At 36.4% G+C, this 17,409-nt stretch overlaps 1 protein-coding gene across 2 annotated transcripts in view; it reads left to right on the top strand.

The window, feature by feature from the left end:
* Positions 1–3,707: 3,707 nt before the first annotated feature.
* cacna2d2b (calcium channel, voltage-dependent, alpha 2/delta subunit 2b) overlaps positions 3,708–17,409 on the top strand; it is a 29,340-nt gene continuing 15,638 nt past the window's right edge. Inside the window, exons 1-14 of one of the 2 annotated variants that reach the window (XM_079594164.1) lie at positions 3,708–4,010; positions 7,883–7,964; positions 10,637–10,753; positions 10,833–10,892; positions 11,469–11,513; positions 11,880–12,003; positions 13,114–13,245; positions 13,354–13,411; positions 14,259–14,309; positions 14,382–14,481; positions 15,560–15,721; positions 16,277–16,387; positions 16,577–16,655; positions 16,842–16,891. In XM_079594164.1, coding sequence (XP_079450290.1) covers positions 3,913–4,010; positions 7,883–7,964; positions 10,637–10,753; positions 10,833–10,892; positions 11,469–11,513; positions 11,880–12,003; positions 13,114–13,245; positions 13,354–13,411; positions 14,259–14,309; positions 14,382–14,481; positions 15,560–15,721; positions 16,277–16,387; positions 16,577–16,655; positions 16,842–16,891 — 1,269 coding nt within the window. In that variant the 5' untranslated portion in view covers positions 3,708–3,912. The remainder of the gene's footprint in view (positions 4,011–7,882; positions 7,965–10,636; positions 10,754–10,832; positions 10,893–11,468; positions 11,514–11,879; positions 12,004–13,113; positions 13,246–13,353; positions 13,412–14,258; positions 14,310–14,381; positions 14,482–15,559; positions 15,722–16,276; positions 16,388–16,576; positions 16,656–16,841; positions 16,892–17,409) is intronic. The other variant, XM_079594165.1, reaches the window with a different exon arrangement.

The raw sequence follows: 17,409 nt of genomic DNA, 5'->3' as shown, positions 1-17,409 counted from the left end.
AAAATATGTACGATTTAGCAAAAAACTTACAAATTCGTACGAGTGAGGTCGTATGAATTGGTACGAATTAGCCACCTCGTAAAATTCGTACGAATTGCCGTGAGATCAATTAATCAACAAGATTTCTGGGAAGCTGCTTCTCTCTTATAGAACTTCTTTCCATTAACACAATTACACAAGTAGTCACTAGGGGGCATAAAATCACCATGGAAAGACACCAGGCAATCAAAGATAAAACTGTCTATTGCCATGAGGACACATGGCTGCATTCAATTACACCAAAGCTCTTCAACTGAGACTGAATAATCTCCTTTAGTAAAGTGTTTTTTCTTTGTGTCATTAGTGATATGTTTACCAAATTTACGTTTAAAATGGTCTTAATGTTTACCAAAGGGTAGTTCATGCGTTTCTTATTTTTGGTTAGAACATATTTTGGTGAACATTTATCATGAAACATTATAGTTCAAATATTTATCAGAGTATTAATTTTATATTTTTAATAAGATATTTAACTGTACTTATTCTCACAAAGAGAAAGAGAACTAAAACGAGGATCAATATCAGCGTGGCGTTTTCGAGATGCCGAGTGCTCCACGTCCTTATTTGTACTTTATTAGACAGGTGAGCAAATGTACGTAAAACTAATCAATGTTATATAGTTCAACATGATGACATGTTAGAATATGATCTGTATGTTATTCTAATGTTGATCTAGCTTACTGCTCGTTTCATAGGCCTATAGCCAACAAACTAACACATAGAATAACATTAAAACTTTCAACACACTCAAATGCAGTTTAGTGTGATAGTGTAGATAGACCGGAAAGGCACATGTTAATATGACATTTATTATGGGTTTATGTAAGGTTTCTTTTAAAAAAAAGTTTTAAAAGTTGTTATATTTTTTGAAGCCTGATAAATGTTTAACACGTATTAAAATGTGGATCTTGAGTCATTGTGCTTTTCTCTTTCTGTCTTCAGTCTGCGTGAATGCAGTATTACAGAGGAACAGTGTCTCATCCTGACTTCAGCTCTGAAATCAAACCCATCACACCTGAGAGATCTGAACCTCAGTGGAAATAAAATAGAAAACACAGGAGTGAAGCACTTATGTGACGTACTGAAGGATTCACACTGTAAACTGGAGAGATTGAGGTCAGTAACATTCACATAGAAGAATCAAAATGAGAGCAAAGCATTTTGACTAAAATGTGCGTTTTGATTAAATATTTGCCACTGTTTTTCTCTACAATTTGAGAATTGATGTGATTATAAATAACAGTAACTGTAATGAAATCAGAGTAATGAGAATAATATTTGCAGAATAATATCATTAATAAGTTGCAGAATGTATACCTGCAGAACCTTCTGCCCCTGACACTTTGATTGTGCTTTTATTTTTCATGGTAAATATGTAAATATTAATAACTTAATTTCAAACTCTAGGTGAACTCTCTCTTTTTCTGTTTGTTTGTTTGTTTGTTTGTTTGTTTCTAGCCTAAATGATTGTGGAATAACAGACATTTCTTCTTTAACTCAGTCTTTGACAAACACAAAAGCACTGCAGTTTTTAAAAGAGATTGATCTGAGAAACAATATGATCAGAGACTCAAAGCAGCTCAGAGACGTGATACGAGACTCAAACTGTACACTGAGGTGAGTAAACATATTTTTGTTACAGTCATGCTAACACCAACAAACAAATGAACGTAATTTGCGTTTTAACTCATTTAAAATAATTTTTTTTTTTAGAAATATGCTCCAAATAATGTCATTTAATGTCAGTAAAGTCAGTAATACGATTATTACAGGAATTTTGTTAATTTAACTTTACACATTTTCACTCAGAAAAAAAAGTTATTGGAATTTGAAACTTGTTCCACCCAACATTGATTCCCTCTCACAGCCTAGAGAGAGAGATCATTGGTTTAGCTGGAGATCTGGTGTAAACCTCATTGGTAGCATTTGGTGAATGGATTACATCCTTTTCTAAAGCTCAGGAACCTGTGAAATCAACAGAACAAGACGAGTGAACATCAGGTGAGGGATCATCGGAAGAGCTTTACTATAGTACTGTGTCTATGAGTATAAATGAATATGTGCGATGATGTGATGTCTGTTTACCAAAATCTAAAATATACATTATATTCAAATATAAACTCTGTTGTCAACTATGAATATCAGCGCGTACACATGCACACAAAAAAAGAAAACCTGAACAATGTCAGTACTGGGATTTTTGGTGAGATGATGCCAAACAGCATTTCATAAATGCAAACACTGTTTAAAACCTACAGCTATTATGAATTGAATGCGTTTATACACGCATGCATTTATTTGTTAGCAAACTTAAACTGCTTCAAGTAGCATTGCTTTTACAAATTTAAAGTTTGTTATACTAGCTTTTATGTATTACTATTAATACTGATTAATACATATGAATGCCTTGATTGATTTTGTTTGATTTGTGGAAAAGAGGAGGATGGAGAATATGGTCAGAGCTCATACGACGTGGATTATTAGTCTTCAGTAAAGGCCTGAAAACATAATGACGTGGGATTAAAATAATTGTGGGCTACATATACAGATTCAAATCAATACTATCAATGTATAATATATATACTCCTGCAAAGAAGCATCCAAGTAAGAATTTCATTATGTTTGTTGTTCTGTACATGAGACAATAATGCTTTGAGGAGTCTCTTCTCCCATCTAATTAAGCTTCAGTATTGCCAGTTCACAGTATTTATGTACCCATCCTCGTCTGAAGTTATTGCTTTCTCTCCCACCAGTCTAGATAGTCTATCTAATGCATTTCATTTAGTGAGTATAATCTTCACTTTTGCCATTGTATTGCATTGTATTGCATTGTATTGTATTGAATTGTATTGTATTTTAAGGCATATTGAAAATATAAAGTTGAAACCCTGATTATTTTATTTTGTTTGAAACGTTCATTGGTTCACAGCTTTAAGTATAATTGGTGCTTCTCCTGAGAGATTCTCCAGTTAAAAGCTGTAGGCTTGAACTTAAAATTTCACAACAGTGAGCTGGCTTTGAGAAGAACCATGCTGGCCTAAATATTAGACTATATGAAGATATACGTTATATAACTCAATCTCATCTCACTGACAGGTAATCTTCAGCAGAACTAAGTGTTGTACAGCTCTATGTGTGATTGCTTTTCCTGCTGTGATCTATTATTCCACTCTGTACTCCACTATATTCCCTGATCCTCACCACTGCTGAGACTTTCCCCGGCAAGTGTACGGATTATGTAATGAATGAATAAATTATCTTTATTAGACAGTAATCACTAATTATGCAGATGAATTAGACAATCTTTTAGCCATTGAAATGACTTGGAAAAAGTGTCCCAATCAACCTGAATTCACCCTACAAATATTATTTAATCTACTAATTTACTTATTGATTCGTTCCTAAGACCAGTAGGCCGAGGGTCAGTAGTTAAATTTGATAAAAAAAAAAAAAAAAAAAAGGATTAACTAAGATACTTACTAAGATATTTCCTCATTAACAAATTGTTCAACAAATTAAAATTGCTCTCAGCCATTCTTTTTCCACCCTCTATGTGAGGTGTGTTGTAGTGTGTGTTTTTCTTTTTAATGTTATGCATATTATGTGAATGCCTTCTCTGATAACGAGGTTTGTGTTTCAGTGTGTTTGGGAAATGAATGGGGTCGCGCGCAGATCTGTGGGGTGTCTCGGGCGCGCGTGCACGGCATTATCATCACGCGCAGCATCTTTCGCCCACAGACATCTCTGCGTTTCACTTAATTTTTACTTCTCAGACAAAAAGAGCGTCTACTACTGCGTCATATCGGTATATTTTGCTCTTCTGGATAACCGTGAGGATATTTGCGCCGCGGGATTAAAGTGTTTTCATGGAAAATGGCGAGATGGGCTCACGCGTGTCTGCTACTGATGATGGTGATTTTCAGCGGATCGTGGACCGCAGTGGACGCGCTCACATTCCCACAGCATTACACGTAAGAAACACTAACAATTTCACAGCATTACATGAAATAATAACTCATTCCTAAAGTAATACACGTAAGACACGCTCATTTCCAAAACATTACGTGTAACAAACCCTCATTTCCACAGCATTGTGTAAGAATGTTAATTTCCACAACGTTAAGAAAAGCTAATTTCCACAACATTATATGAAAGACATATTTTCCACAGCATTACACATAAGTGCTCATTCCACAACGTTTCATTTAAGAAATACTGATTTCCACAACATTTCACTGAAAAGCTAATCTCACAGTCTCATAGGCTACGTAAGAAATACTAATTTTCACAACATTACATGTAACAAATGCACATTTTCTCAAAATTACACTTCAAAATGTTAATTTCCACAATATTACACATAGGAAAAACTCATTAGCGCACACCTAAGGGATGTATGGTGACATTAACTTCTTGTTCATATAGTTTAGGGTAAATGCGAGTTTAATTGGGGACACATTTATCCCCTAAAGTGAGCTAAATATGGCAAAACCTACCCTTTGGTGAAAATGTATATATATATATATATATATATATATATATATCCTAAAATAATTTATTGTACTGTTAGTTTAAATTCATTCTAATTTTCTTTTTATATAACAATCTATTATCTCATTTAGATAGATGGATGTGTGTTTATATTTAAGGTCAGTGTGTGTCTTCTGGCAGACAGACAACAGTGATTTGAGATTTATGAACTAGTTCAATAATCCTCAGAGCATCACAAAGTAATTACTGTCACAACTAATCTATCTATCTATCTATCTATCTATCTATCTATCTATCTATCTATCTATCTATCTATCTATCTATCTATCTATCTATCTTTGATCACAGTTTGCCTTCTGTGGTTTAAAGCTGATCTTTCTCTGTATTGTGAATATGGGTCACAACAGCCCCTCATTTCCCTGTTTCTCTGTCCGTGTCTCTAGGGAGTGTGTGTCAGGTAATAGGCAGCGGGGAAGATCTAAGATGTGTTTGTGTGTGTGTGTGTTTCTGGGCATGCTCAGTCAGATCAGCTGCTGAGAGTGCATCACATCGCCTGAATCACTGACACACACCCTGATACACTCTCACCTTTACATATTGTGTAACACATGATGCTAAACGTGCAGTGAACCAGAGCGAGTGTGTGTGTGTGTGTGTGTGTGTGTGTGTGTGTGTGTGTGTGTGTGTGTGTGTGTGTGTGTGTGTGTTTACAGCATCTTTGATGGAAAGTGCAGACTGAGTTCCTCTAGAATAATTAAATCTCATCTATGATAGCAAGGCCTATTAATTTTCCATGTGACCTCACTTTAACAAAGAATTGATCCCTTTTTCAGAAAAGTCAACATGTCATCTATAAGCTATAAGAATGCACCAGTATGCCAAAAAATATGCAAATAATTTTGTAATCATTGATGCTGTTTAATAACTCACATACCCAAACAAAAATGCCACTCACATTTCTATCAGACATGCAAAACAATAAAATAAAATCTAGGCCTAGTTAGTGTTATTATGGCCAATAAGTAACCAATAAGCTGTCTGATATTAAAAATGTACTATTTTAAGTGTTAAAAAAAAGTTTTAAAAAACATTTTAAGGATTTGACCAAAAATAAACCTTGACATTATACTTCTGATACCATTAATAATCAATCGTTCACATTTACTGATATAATGTGCACCCCAAACTCCTCTTATCCTCTCAATTAACACTGATTATTAAATGCTGGACCCTCAGAGATTTCTCCAAGCGTTCACTCGTTATGATCTCCTCGTGTTAATTGACAGCTCCGATTTAATTAGGTTCGAGCTTTGGATGCTAAACAACCTGAACTTACGTAATATAACATAACTGCAGTCGGGCTGTAATCACTTGCAGATCTGTTCTGTTGTCGTGGAAACAGGTGATATTTATGATCAGACTGCAGGGTTATGATTTAACCGTACATGCTGTTCTATAACAGGGCGGTTTAATGAAGCTGAGCGAGACCTCGCAGATGTTCAATAATTCATCTGCATCTGTAGATCAGGGCAGTCTCGTTGAGCAGCGCGGTTTGTTTGTAGCCTGCGTGTTTGTGGACAGTATAAACATCACATTCTGTACATTGATTATATTGATCCGTTTTAGCCGACTGTGAGGATATTATATCGTATTCTGTCACTGATAGTGTGTAGTACAAATGAGGACAGTTCAGTTGAGGTCACTGAAAATATGGTTTTATACTGTACAAACTGTTCATTCCAGTATTGCAGAGAAAGACAACATGTTAATGTTTTTCAGATAATCGTAGGGCTGTAAACGATTAATCACGATTAATCGAATCCAAAATAAAAGATTGTGTTTACATAATATATGTGTGTGTACTGTGTATAATTATTTTGTATATATAAATACACACACATGCATGAATAATATTTAAGAAAAATGTGTTATTTATATATAAAATAGTTATATTTATATATAATATAAATCATATAAAAATATATATGCAGTATATAAATGCAAATATTTCTCAAATATATACATGCATGTGTGTGTATTTATATATACAAAATAATTATACACAATACACACACATATATTATGTACCGGTAAACACAAACTTTTATTTTGGATTCGATTAATCGCGATTAATCGTTTACAGCCCTAGATAATCGTCATCATAACATTGATAATGTATGTACTGCAGGGCTGCAGAACAGAGTTTCCAATCATAAGCTTGCGATTCGATTCTGATCTTGTTTCAATATTGATTCATTTGGTTAAATTTCATGTACAGTAGGGCCTAAATATTAATTTTCTCAAAGACAAACCTCTCTTAACTAATGCTCTAAACATACAAGGAAACCTATCAGCTGCTATTATTATTAAAGAATTAAAATGAACAACTCATTCTTATAAAATAAAAAAGTGTTGTTTATAATAATGTTATAATATTTGTAATCAAATAATAAGAGTAAAAAATATAGTAAATATGTAATATAGTGCATATATTTATCAAAATGCTCCTAGCTATATAGTCATTGAATGGCTTTATGTGACATTTTTCACAACCTGTTTTATTGACGTTTTTCCGCGGTTGAAACATTCATTGAACGATTACATGAGACATGATACATTTTAGTAAGCTGTACTGTGTCTTTCAACACCGTCTGGTGTTCATTCATGTTTATTTGGTGCGATAACTATTAAGAAAGAGGAACACAGATCGGTTCACGTGCCGCTTGAACTGAGGCGCTACAGCGATACGCCACATTAAAGAGGGCCAAAACATTTATTTATTGTTTGATATCTTCTAATAAAATTGACAGAATTTGAAAGGCCTGATGTACAGTCACAGTCACAGTACATTTGACTGTACCACACTGTGACCCAAATATTGATTTAAGGTGAAAGTTTATAATCTTACCTAGATATTAGCTTCCGTTAGATGAAAAATACATTATTACAATCTACCTAGTCTTATGAGCCGGTAATTTTCACTACACTCTATAAACTGAGAAGCAAGATGGCACCAATTGCGCTCCAGCTCAAAATAGAGGTCTGGGCTGCGATTGCCAATACAATTTTAATTTTTTTGCCGTAATAATTTACTTGAAATTCAGTACTTCGCAACTTTTCAACACTTTTTGCTCCCATAATTCACAGCGCGAATTGCTGAGAATCTGCTCGCTCTGTGCTGAACGCGACATAACCAAGTCCATTTCTTTGAATGTCCAGTAAAAATAACATAAAAAAATCATGATGTATTTCAGCTACAGTGATATAAATCTCTGAAGCCTGTCATGAAACCTACAGCAAACCTGTTTTTTCCCTCCGTTGTGTAACGGTTTGTGTTGTGTGTGTTGTGTAGGATCATGCACTGGGCTCGTCGCATTGAACAGGAGATTGACAGAGTCTTGCAGCACATCAGCGGCGCTCAGCAACTGAAGGGGGTAAGACTGTGTGTGTGTGTGTGTGTGTGTGTGTGTGGCTTTTCCAGTATCTCTGTCAAGCGTGTGCTCATTAATGTGGGTCTGGCCCGCATGTCAAACACCCACAAACAATGAGGAACTGAGACACTCCTGCAAAATCCGTGCTGGAGAATATAATGATCCTGCCATTCCAGCAATGAGAGGCTACAGCGTGTGTGTGTGTGTGTGTGTGTGTGTGTGTGCTCACATCACCGAGAGAACAGATGGTTCGCCCCTCTGATGCTAAAGTCATTCATTTACCCAGAATGCCACAGCGCTGTAGACAGAACGCTTCACTGCTGATGATCAATACAGGCGTATGACAGCACCTTTATAGTTGTATTATTTGCCTGGTCATCATCACATTATTAATTGAGATAAACATGTTTTTAATGATGGCTAATGATGTTATGATGAAAAACCTCTAGAGCTGAGATTTAAAAAAAAATAAAGCAGAAATACACTCCATGTGATCGCCATGTCTTTTGATCTATCCTGACCCTGAGTTATTACTCTTGACCCTAACACTTGACCTCTGACCTCGACTTTCATCAGTCTGTGTGAGACGAGTGTTTGATTTTCTCTCCAACCTTACAGACAGTACAGTTTCCGTTTATGCTTTTCTCGGAAATATTTCTTTTTTAGTATCTTGCATTTTTTATATTTTTTAAAATTTTCAGCATGAAATATCACTCATAATTCATTAAATGTTTATGATGTGATGCATTTCAGAGTAATCAGGACTAGCATCATAATTACTGACAGTAACTTTATCGTAAAACTGAAAGTAAAATAAAATGTATACATTTTCATGACTACCCGTAAAACTAAATAAAGTAAAAATTAAAGATAAGTTGATTTTTTTTTGATACACAGCATATAAAAGGTTCAACTTCTAAGTCGGCATGAAACTGAAGTTGTAATAGTTTTTTCTTCCCTATTGTGACCATACCTGTATATTTGAGTGAAATGGCTTCTCGAAACAGAAAAAAATTATTTTGATTTTTGTCAATGGGGAATTGATAGAATGGTTGTGGTTTACTATTGGTCGATCTCCTGTGCGTGACAGGTTGTCAAGCCCTCACGCTAGTAAACAACACATCATCAGAGAAGAGGCCAAAGAGACCAAAGTTAGTCCCAGACCAAAATACATGTTTGAGTTGTTTTAACTGACTGCATTGGATTGTGTAATGTTAGGCTACGATATTATTGATAACAAGTTCATGGGTTTCATCTTGACTCAGGGTCTTGTTTTAAATGCAGCTTCTGAAAGTTCAAGTTGTCAGTGTGTAAGTGAGCGTGTGTTTGATGTTCTTGTATTGATCTGAGCTCTAAACAGCTCTTGTTCTGGACTCAGAGGTTATTTACAGGCTTAATGAGGCTCGTCTTCTTCAGTCACGCCGCTGGATTACAGCAGCTGTTGTCTCACATCTCACGCTGGAGCGCAAACACTCATTTACACGAGGAGAAATCACGGTAGAATGAGTTTATTTTTAGTGCGTCACATCTGACAGGAAGTTACACGGGTTTCCCAGTGATGAGCATTAATAATTTAAAACACAAACATACAGCTCGTTCGCTGTTTCCTCCAGCTGATGTATATCCTCTAGATGGTGGATATATGTATATATATATATATATGGTTCAGTTCAGTCATGAAGCTCTATAGGGCGCGGGCTCAGTGCCGGCCCAACACTTCACACCTTTAAGAAGGTTTCAAGAAGCCTCAAAATGCCCCCCACCACCATCTGTTCTTTCATAGCAGTTTCACTGTCAACAAACAACGTACAGTGATTTGAATTTCAATAAACATTAGTACACATTAGAGAAAATAAGTATGTAAATATATAAAGGAAAACCCTTTAAAACACATTAAACTGCCAGTAAGAACAAGTAAAATCAACCTGTCAACCAAATGTTCGTTGACAGCTAAATAAATGCTTTATGAAAGTAATGATCTGGCTCCATGTAGCTCTCAGAAAAACTAGCATGTAATACACAGCTGAAATGATTTTCCAAATTTACAAAAAAAAAAACTAAAGCAGTTTCCCTAAGAAAGCTTAAGTAAACACGACTCTGCTAAAGCTGAATCTGCATTTATATTTGCATGTTATAAAAAATATGTTTACATATAGTAATATGCTACTTAAATAATCCTTGAGAGCAAGGGGGTTTGTGTATTGTCAATACACAGTTTGTGTATTGGGAGGACCGGCACTGCCCGGGCTGATTGGTCCTTTACATGCAATCAATCTGCAAGCAATCACATCAGTATCGCTTTGCACAAGCTGGTTGGCCTCTGTTGATTCTGCAGCCAATAAGATTGCTCGCTCAACATTTAAATAGTCTGGTTCATTGTTTGCTGTAAAGCGATGTTTGCTGTAAAGTAGTCCTGCAGCTCGCTAGCAGAGTTCCTCTGAACCCCTCCACCTCCCCCTGCTCCACCTGCCTAGATCTGCAACAGGATTTAGCCTATGTATGTCTATATATTCAGCTGCAGCAGCATATCTTACACACTCACAGCAGCGCGTCTGTGTATCTATCAGCAGTAGCAAGTCAACAGCATATAATCAACACTAATACCAAGTACATTAACATTACAATATTCAATAACACATATATATATATATATATGGATGTAAATGTTGTTTCAGATCTACAGTGAGAAGAGAAGACAGTTCAGTCTGGTCAGAAATAACCCTCGAGACATCGTAGAAAAAGTGGCGACTGACATTGAGAGACTGCTGGCCAAGAAACGCAAAGCGCTTGAGGTAAGGAAACATCCACACAATCACACACGCACTTCCTTCAGGATTACTCTTGACGGTCCTCGCCTGTGTTTTCCGTCAGAAACTGGCGAGTGAAGCGGAGCGTCTTCAGAAAGATCATCACTGGCAAGATGGAATCAAGGTCAGATGGTTTCAACGGCGCCAATGGTTTTGATGCTCGCTTTTTTGTGCATTCCACAATAATTTTGCAAGCTTTTTTCCAGACTCTTCATGCACTTTCGACATTTCACTTTTAAAATTGCTTTTGCATGCATGATCCAAGTCGATTCAGACCAATTATTCCTATGTTGCTTCAACTGATTCATTCAAATGAACCGCATAAATAGAGCGGATTCATTCTCTCTTTTTTACATTTCTTCCCATCTGTGTACCTTGATGCGCCTCGTCTTCTCATATCCACGTCCGTATATATCTCTGATCCAGATATGAGCTTTACACACACTCGCTGTGAGTCATGATTTCTGTGAGTCTGTAGCTGGAGGGTCTGTTCAAGCCCAATAGATTGTGACGTCTCGTTTTTCTGACTGATTTGATTCATTAGAGATGTTCAGCTCGACTGACAACACACATGCTCATGAGTGTATTGTGCTTAAATGAGCGTTTGTCATGCGGAGGACATCTGTATTTGATTCTTCAAATACTCAAGCCGATTTTAAACAGCAGATTTTTGCATTTTTGTTCTGTGTGTTTATTTCAGGAGGAAAATATTGAATATTATAACTCTAAAGCAGAGATGGACTATGTAAGTACTGAGTACATCTCTATCTATCGCCGATGTGAAAAACATGCAAAAGTTTTTAATATGTAGATTTACATGCTTTAGAAAGTGGGCCTGTATGGAACAATTTTAACTATTTGGGAAAACGCATATGTAATGTTTATGAAAATGACGCTTTCTTGGTATGTATATAGGAAATATTCAATCATTCATACACAATTTCTTTTTAGAAGCTAGTTGCTCAAACTTCTAACTTCGAAACTACTATTTTGCATATTCATTTATCACCATATGACTATGATTTTGACAATCCAACTCAAGCTGAAACGGTGGCCTCATATGTAATATGTGTGTGTGAATGTATCTGATTTTATTGTTTATCCTCATCAGGATGGTGAAGACATCGATTCTCAGATGTCGCTGAAACTGGAGTTCGTGTATGACCCGATCTTTAAGAACCATGTGAATTTCTCACACACCGCAGTCCAGATCCCCACAGACATCTACAAAGGCGGTGAGGAACCAGTCTGATGCTATTAGATCTCTAAGAGCCAATAGCTATGTTTCCATCCAAAGTTGCGAATTTAACATATGCGCAAAATTTGGAATGTCGCATAAAACGTTTGCGAATAAAGCACCATTATCAAAATCACTTCCTGAGAAATTAGCGCAAAATATCTGTAATAGAATCTGAAAGTTGCTGCAATCAGAGGCTTCCCCAACTCTCTATTTTCGTACATCATAAATGGCACAAAAAAAACGCTATCATGTTATCTTGCATTCTGAGACAGATGCCTGATGTTTGGGAATGTAATCGTGTGAGACAGTTGTGGGAAGTGATTATACCAAATCATTTTGAGGATAGACTTTTCAGAAAGAACGAACCAACATTTGAGATGCTGTGCAATGCGATTGGTCTGCTGGTTATTCAGTAAAAGTTTTTTTTCTAAAGTAGATTGTACACTTCTTATTTGGATAAAAAAATATCCTCAATTAAGAGCATACATTTTGCTGCACATTTTTAGAATTTATGCATATCTTGGCGTTTATCTAAACGCAAAGTGTGCCATTACACCAGATTTATAACGAAAATCATTTATAAACCTACCCCAACACAGGAGAATACATCAATATCTTGCTTAATGTGCAAATTTTTTAAATAAAAGTTTGAACCCTCGCTCTGAGTTTGCATGTTTTTTGTCAACATGTTCTTGTTCAAGAAATTACAGTAGCTGTAGATTTTCTATTTGGCCAATTATTAAAGATTAAGTGGAAATTTGAACTAAATGTTTGGCCAATATTAAACATGGATTTGATCCTGCTGTAAAGTGTAACAACTACAATCACATGCTTTGGCACTCTCTGCTGGCATTGTTTATATTATGTATATTACATTATGTATTTTAAGTGTTGTTCAATAAAACTAGCTTTTTATACTTTATTTGAACCAATTATTGTTGCCTTAGTTATTATACAAGTATTGTAAGTCATTTAAAGGCTTGTTGTTCACAAAAAATTATCAGATTACTCGATTAATCATCAGAATAATCGTCTGATTACTCGATTGCCAAAATGATTGTTAGTGACTGACAGTCCTAGTTGTAATGTGTCTGTCTGTCTGTAGCTCCAGTGATTCTGAATGAGTTGAACTGGACACAAGCGTTAGAGCGAGTCTTCATGGAGAACAGCAGAGACGACCCGTCGTTACTCTGGCAAGCGTTTGGGAGCGCCACTGGGGTCACGAGATATTACCCAGGTAGCATGCTTATCTGTGCATACATTACTGTGTCTGACTGAAGGTTTCAGTATGTTTTGCATAAATATATGATTACCCAATTTTTTTTTGTAACATTTCACATTTTAGCTGCTCCCTGGAGAGCGCCGGATAAGATCGACCTTTACGATGTACGACGGAGACCCTGGTAAACACTTTCTGTATCTTTAGAGTGTTTACAGTATATGCAGGAATCAGACAATAAGTTGCCTTGTGAAAAAAAAGTGTGGTTGATTGTATTAAATGTGCACTTGTAGTGTACTTCAAATCTTAAACATATATTTAGATAACACTTTTACAAAGTGCACTTTGTGATAATGTCAAACTATAAAAGAAGTACACTGATTTGTTGACTAACAAATTAAAGCACATGTAAAGTTCTTGATTATAATTAAACTGTAGTTCATTTTATTTTATAACGTTTATATATATAAATGTACTAAATTGCAAATTTATTCTAAATATATTTAAATGCATGACATCATGGTACATTTTAATTTACCATGCTTGTCAATACATTCAGCAAGACAATATAAGAATACTACAATGTACATTTCTTTCATTTAATTACAATTAGTATGCTATTGAGTGTCCGAAAACATTATATTCAGTTTGTAATTAAAGTATATTATTTATGTATGTAATAAGCACTCATTCACTAGATTGACCCTTCGCTAAGCTCCTCCCTCTTTGATGTTTTAGATGAACAACTTGATTTTTCTGTAAAGTGTGCTCATAAAATAGTAAATGTTGTATATATTATTCACATATGCAGCTTTCTTCAAAGAAATAATAGAATTATGCATTTAACATGGTGGTAATATTCATTTGGAGACATGAAATCATATGTCAAACTGTAAAATAAAACTAAATCAGATTTTTTGTTTTATCCATAATCATCTTGACATCTATAGAAACAGTTGGCTGGCTTTGATTGGTCAGTTTGTTGGCTTAGGGCATGTTGATACTCAAACTTGTGTCGCTGTTTTCCTCAGGTACATTCAAGGAGCGTCATCGCCAAAAGACATGGTCATCCTCGTAGACGTGTGAGTATGTGCGTTGTTTTTTGCTGTGCATTTGTGCTGTTTGTTCAACATTGACGTCTTTTCCGTCCACAGGAGCGGCAGCGTCAGTGGACTCACTCTCAAACTGATCAAAGCTTCAGTCACAGAGATGCTCGACACGCTCTCCGACGACGATTATGTTAATGTGGCTAGGGTCAGTGCGCTATTTTGAACATGCCATGATGTTTTTTGGATTGTGAAAGTAGCTTCTGGTCTCCCAGACTGGTTTTAGAAGGGGTTTTGGACACTTTTTAGCTGACCAGGCTTGTCTTAGCTGGTCAAGCTGTGAAATCTGCTAAAATACCAGCTAAAACAAGCTGAACACCAGGCTTGGCCAGCCTGGGAGATCAGCTTAAACCAGGTACTTCCAGCTTAAACCAGCTAAGACCAGCCAACCAGCCTAGGCTGTTTTTTTTAGCAGTGCACTTTTGATTAAATATTCTTGAAATTTGTGCAGATATAATAGAATACAAAAACTGTTATGTAAGGCTACTAAGTTAGTTATGTGTTAAAGGAACACGCCGACTTTAGCTTATTCACCATATCCCCCAGAGTTAGATAAGTCCATACATACTCTTTTCATCTCCGTGCGTGCCGTAACTCTGTCTAACACACCCACCGCTAGCCTAGCTTAGCACAAAGACTGGAGGTAAACTGCTCCAGCTAGCATACTGCTCCCAATAAGTGACAAAATAACACCAACATTTTCCTATTTACATGTTGTGATTTGTATAGTCACAGCGACGTATACAAATAACAAGGTCACGTGAGACACAGCCATCTTCTAACCGTATACATACTGGGAACTATTATTCTTAACTATATTCTCAGAAGGTGAAGCATGATTTGCTCTGAGTGATTTGCTTGCAGCACCTGAGAAGCCGAGAGTTCGCTCAGTGTTACGCTATTCACTCCGTCACAACAACAATAGGAAAATGTTGCCGTTATTTTGTCACTTATTTCGATCAGTATGCTAGCTGGAGCCGTTTACCTCCAGTCTTTGTGCTAAGCTAGGCTAGCGGTGGGTGTGTCAGACAGTTACGGCACGCACGGAGATTAGAAGGGTATGTAAGGACTTATCTAACTCTGGGAGATACGGTGAATGAGCTAAAGTCCCAAAAAGGTGTTGTGTTCCTTTAAATATTCACTGTTTATTCTTTTTTTTAAATTATATATAATTCATGAACCTGTACATTTACTTGAGCTGTATTTCCTCTCTCGTTCTGTGGTAGTTCAATGAGAAGGCCGAGGCAGTGGTGCCCTGCTTTAGGCACCTGGTTCAGGCGAATGTACGCAACAAAAAGATCTTTAAAGAGGCTGTGCAGCAGATGCAGGCCAAAGGAACCACCGATTACAAATCCGGCTTTCACTTCGCCTTCAACCAGCTGCTCAACGTGAGTCTGAACACAATTTACACGAGAAGTTCATCGACAGCATTTGTGGCGGAATATATGACTTATATAAATACTCACTATTTCAATAATACAACCAAAAGACGTGAACAATATGAGTGGTAACACGATTTTAGTGCAGAAAATCACTCACTCGCCATTGTTATATCCATTTCACAACTTCATTGCTATAATTCAATGCCATAAACCCTAATATGACTATACAAAAATAATGATTTACTCTTATATTGGCTTTAAAGTCTGCTTACACCGGTTTTGGAATTTAAGTTTGTAAAAAATCACTCCACAAATGCTGCAGATTGAGCTGAACTTGTACAGAGCCCAGAATATCTCTTTAACACACACCTGCATTTTGTGAGAATTTGGACCAATGAGATTTCACCGTGGGCGGAGCTACCCAGCTTGACGCAATAGAAGAAACCAGACCTCGACAAAATCACGGCTCATTTGATTAAAGAGATGTGATTTGTTGCTTGCTCTTTTGGTTCGGACACAGTGTTGTAATCTTCTCTCTATCCGTTTCTCGTTCTCACACAGAAGACGAATGTTCCTCGAGCCAACTGCAATAAAATCATCATGTTGTTTACTGACGGAGGGGAGGACCGAGCTCAGGACATCTTCGAGCAGTACAACTGGCCCAATAAGACGGTCTGATCATCACTTTCTTGACATGTTATGATTTATATCTTCATTGTGTGTTGAGCGTCTTGTGTTTCTGCTCTGCTGTTGTCTTCTGGAAGTGTGTGTTCCTCATAATTAGCCCTTTCCTCCAGTGAAACAGCTTGTTTCCTGTCTAATTTGCCGGGGTAATTGTGGGATATGTGATGGCATCTGCAGGTCCGTGTGTTCACGTTCTCGGTGGGGCAGCACAATTATGATGTCACTCCGCTGCAGTGGATCGCATGTGCTAATAAGGGTGAGACACATGCTCAACTGGAGGAGATGCTAGTGGAGATTTTTCCTTGTAAAAATGCGACATCTTCCTGAAAAAACAAATATCTGTCCTCACTATGATAATATAAGTAGATTTATATGATGATGCATGTTGAAATATACAGAAATGACATGTGACATCTCACTAAGTGTCTCTCTGTCTCGGCAGGATACTATTTTGAGATCCGCTCCATCTGCGCTATAAGGATTAACACCCAGGTGAGTTACACACACACACATTAATGTGTGCAAGTTTTTTTTCTTTTCTGTTATGGCTGGCAATATCAAATTAAGCAACATTGTAAATGATTTTATGATTTTCATGCGCCTTGGTTTATTTAGTTAAGGTTACTAAAGACAAGAGGCTTTTTTACACGATTATTCATTCCGTCGTAACCCGCAAATATGAGACACTTTAATAGTGTAATTGAAAACTGATTAAAAATTCAGTAGCAAAATCAATGTTAGAGCTGGTAAATCTGATTAATTTCTGTGAATGAGTTCAAAAGTGTTCAAACTGATTTGTTACGAATCAATTCCGCCCAGAATCTCGCAGCCCACAAGTAACAAAACACTTTGAATGATTCAAACTGATTTACAATTTAGTTGTTACATTTGATTCGTTTCAGTGAAAAAGTGTTTCAGTTAATCGACTTGTACCTGATTTGTTTATATGACGTGCTTCACTCAAAAATGTTTGTTGTCTCGCGAGTATATGAGAAACAAAACACTTTAAT

This window comes from Phoxinus phoxinus (genome assembly GCF_949152265.1).
Source record: "Phoxinus phoxinus genome assembly, chromosome: 20".
Taxonomy (NCBI): domain Eukaryota; kingdom Metazoa; phylum Chordata; class Actinopteri; order Cypriniformes; family Leuciscidae; genus Phoxinus; species Phoxinus phoxinus.
This window is presented reverse-complemented; position numbering and strand designations above follow the sequence as displayed.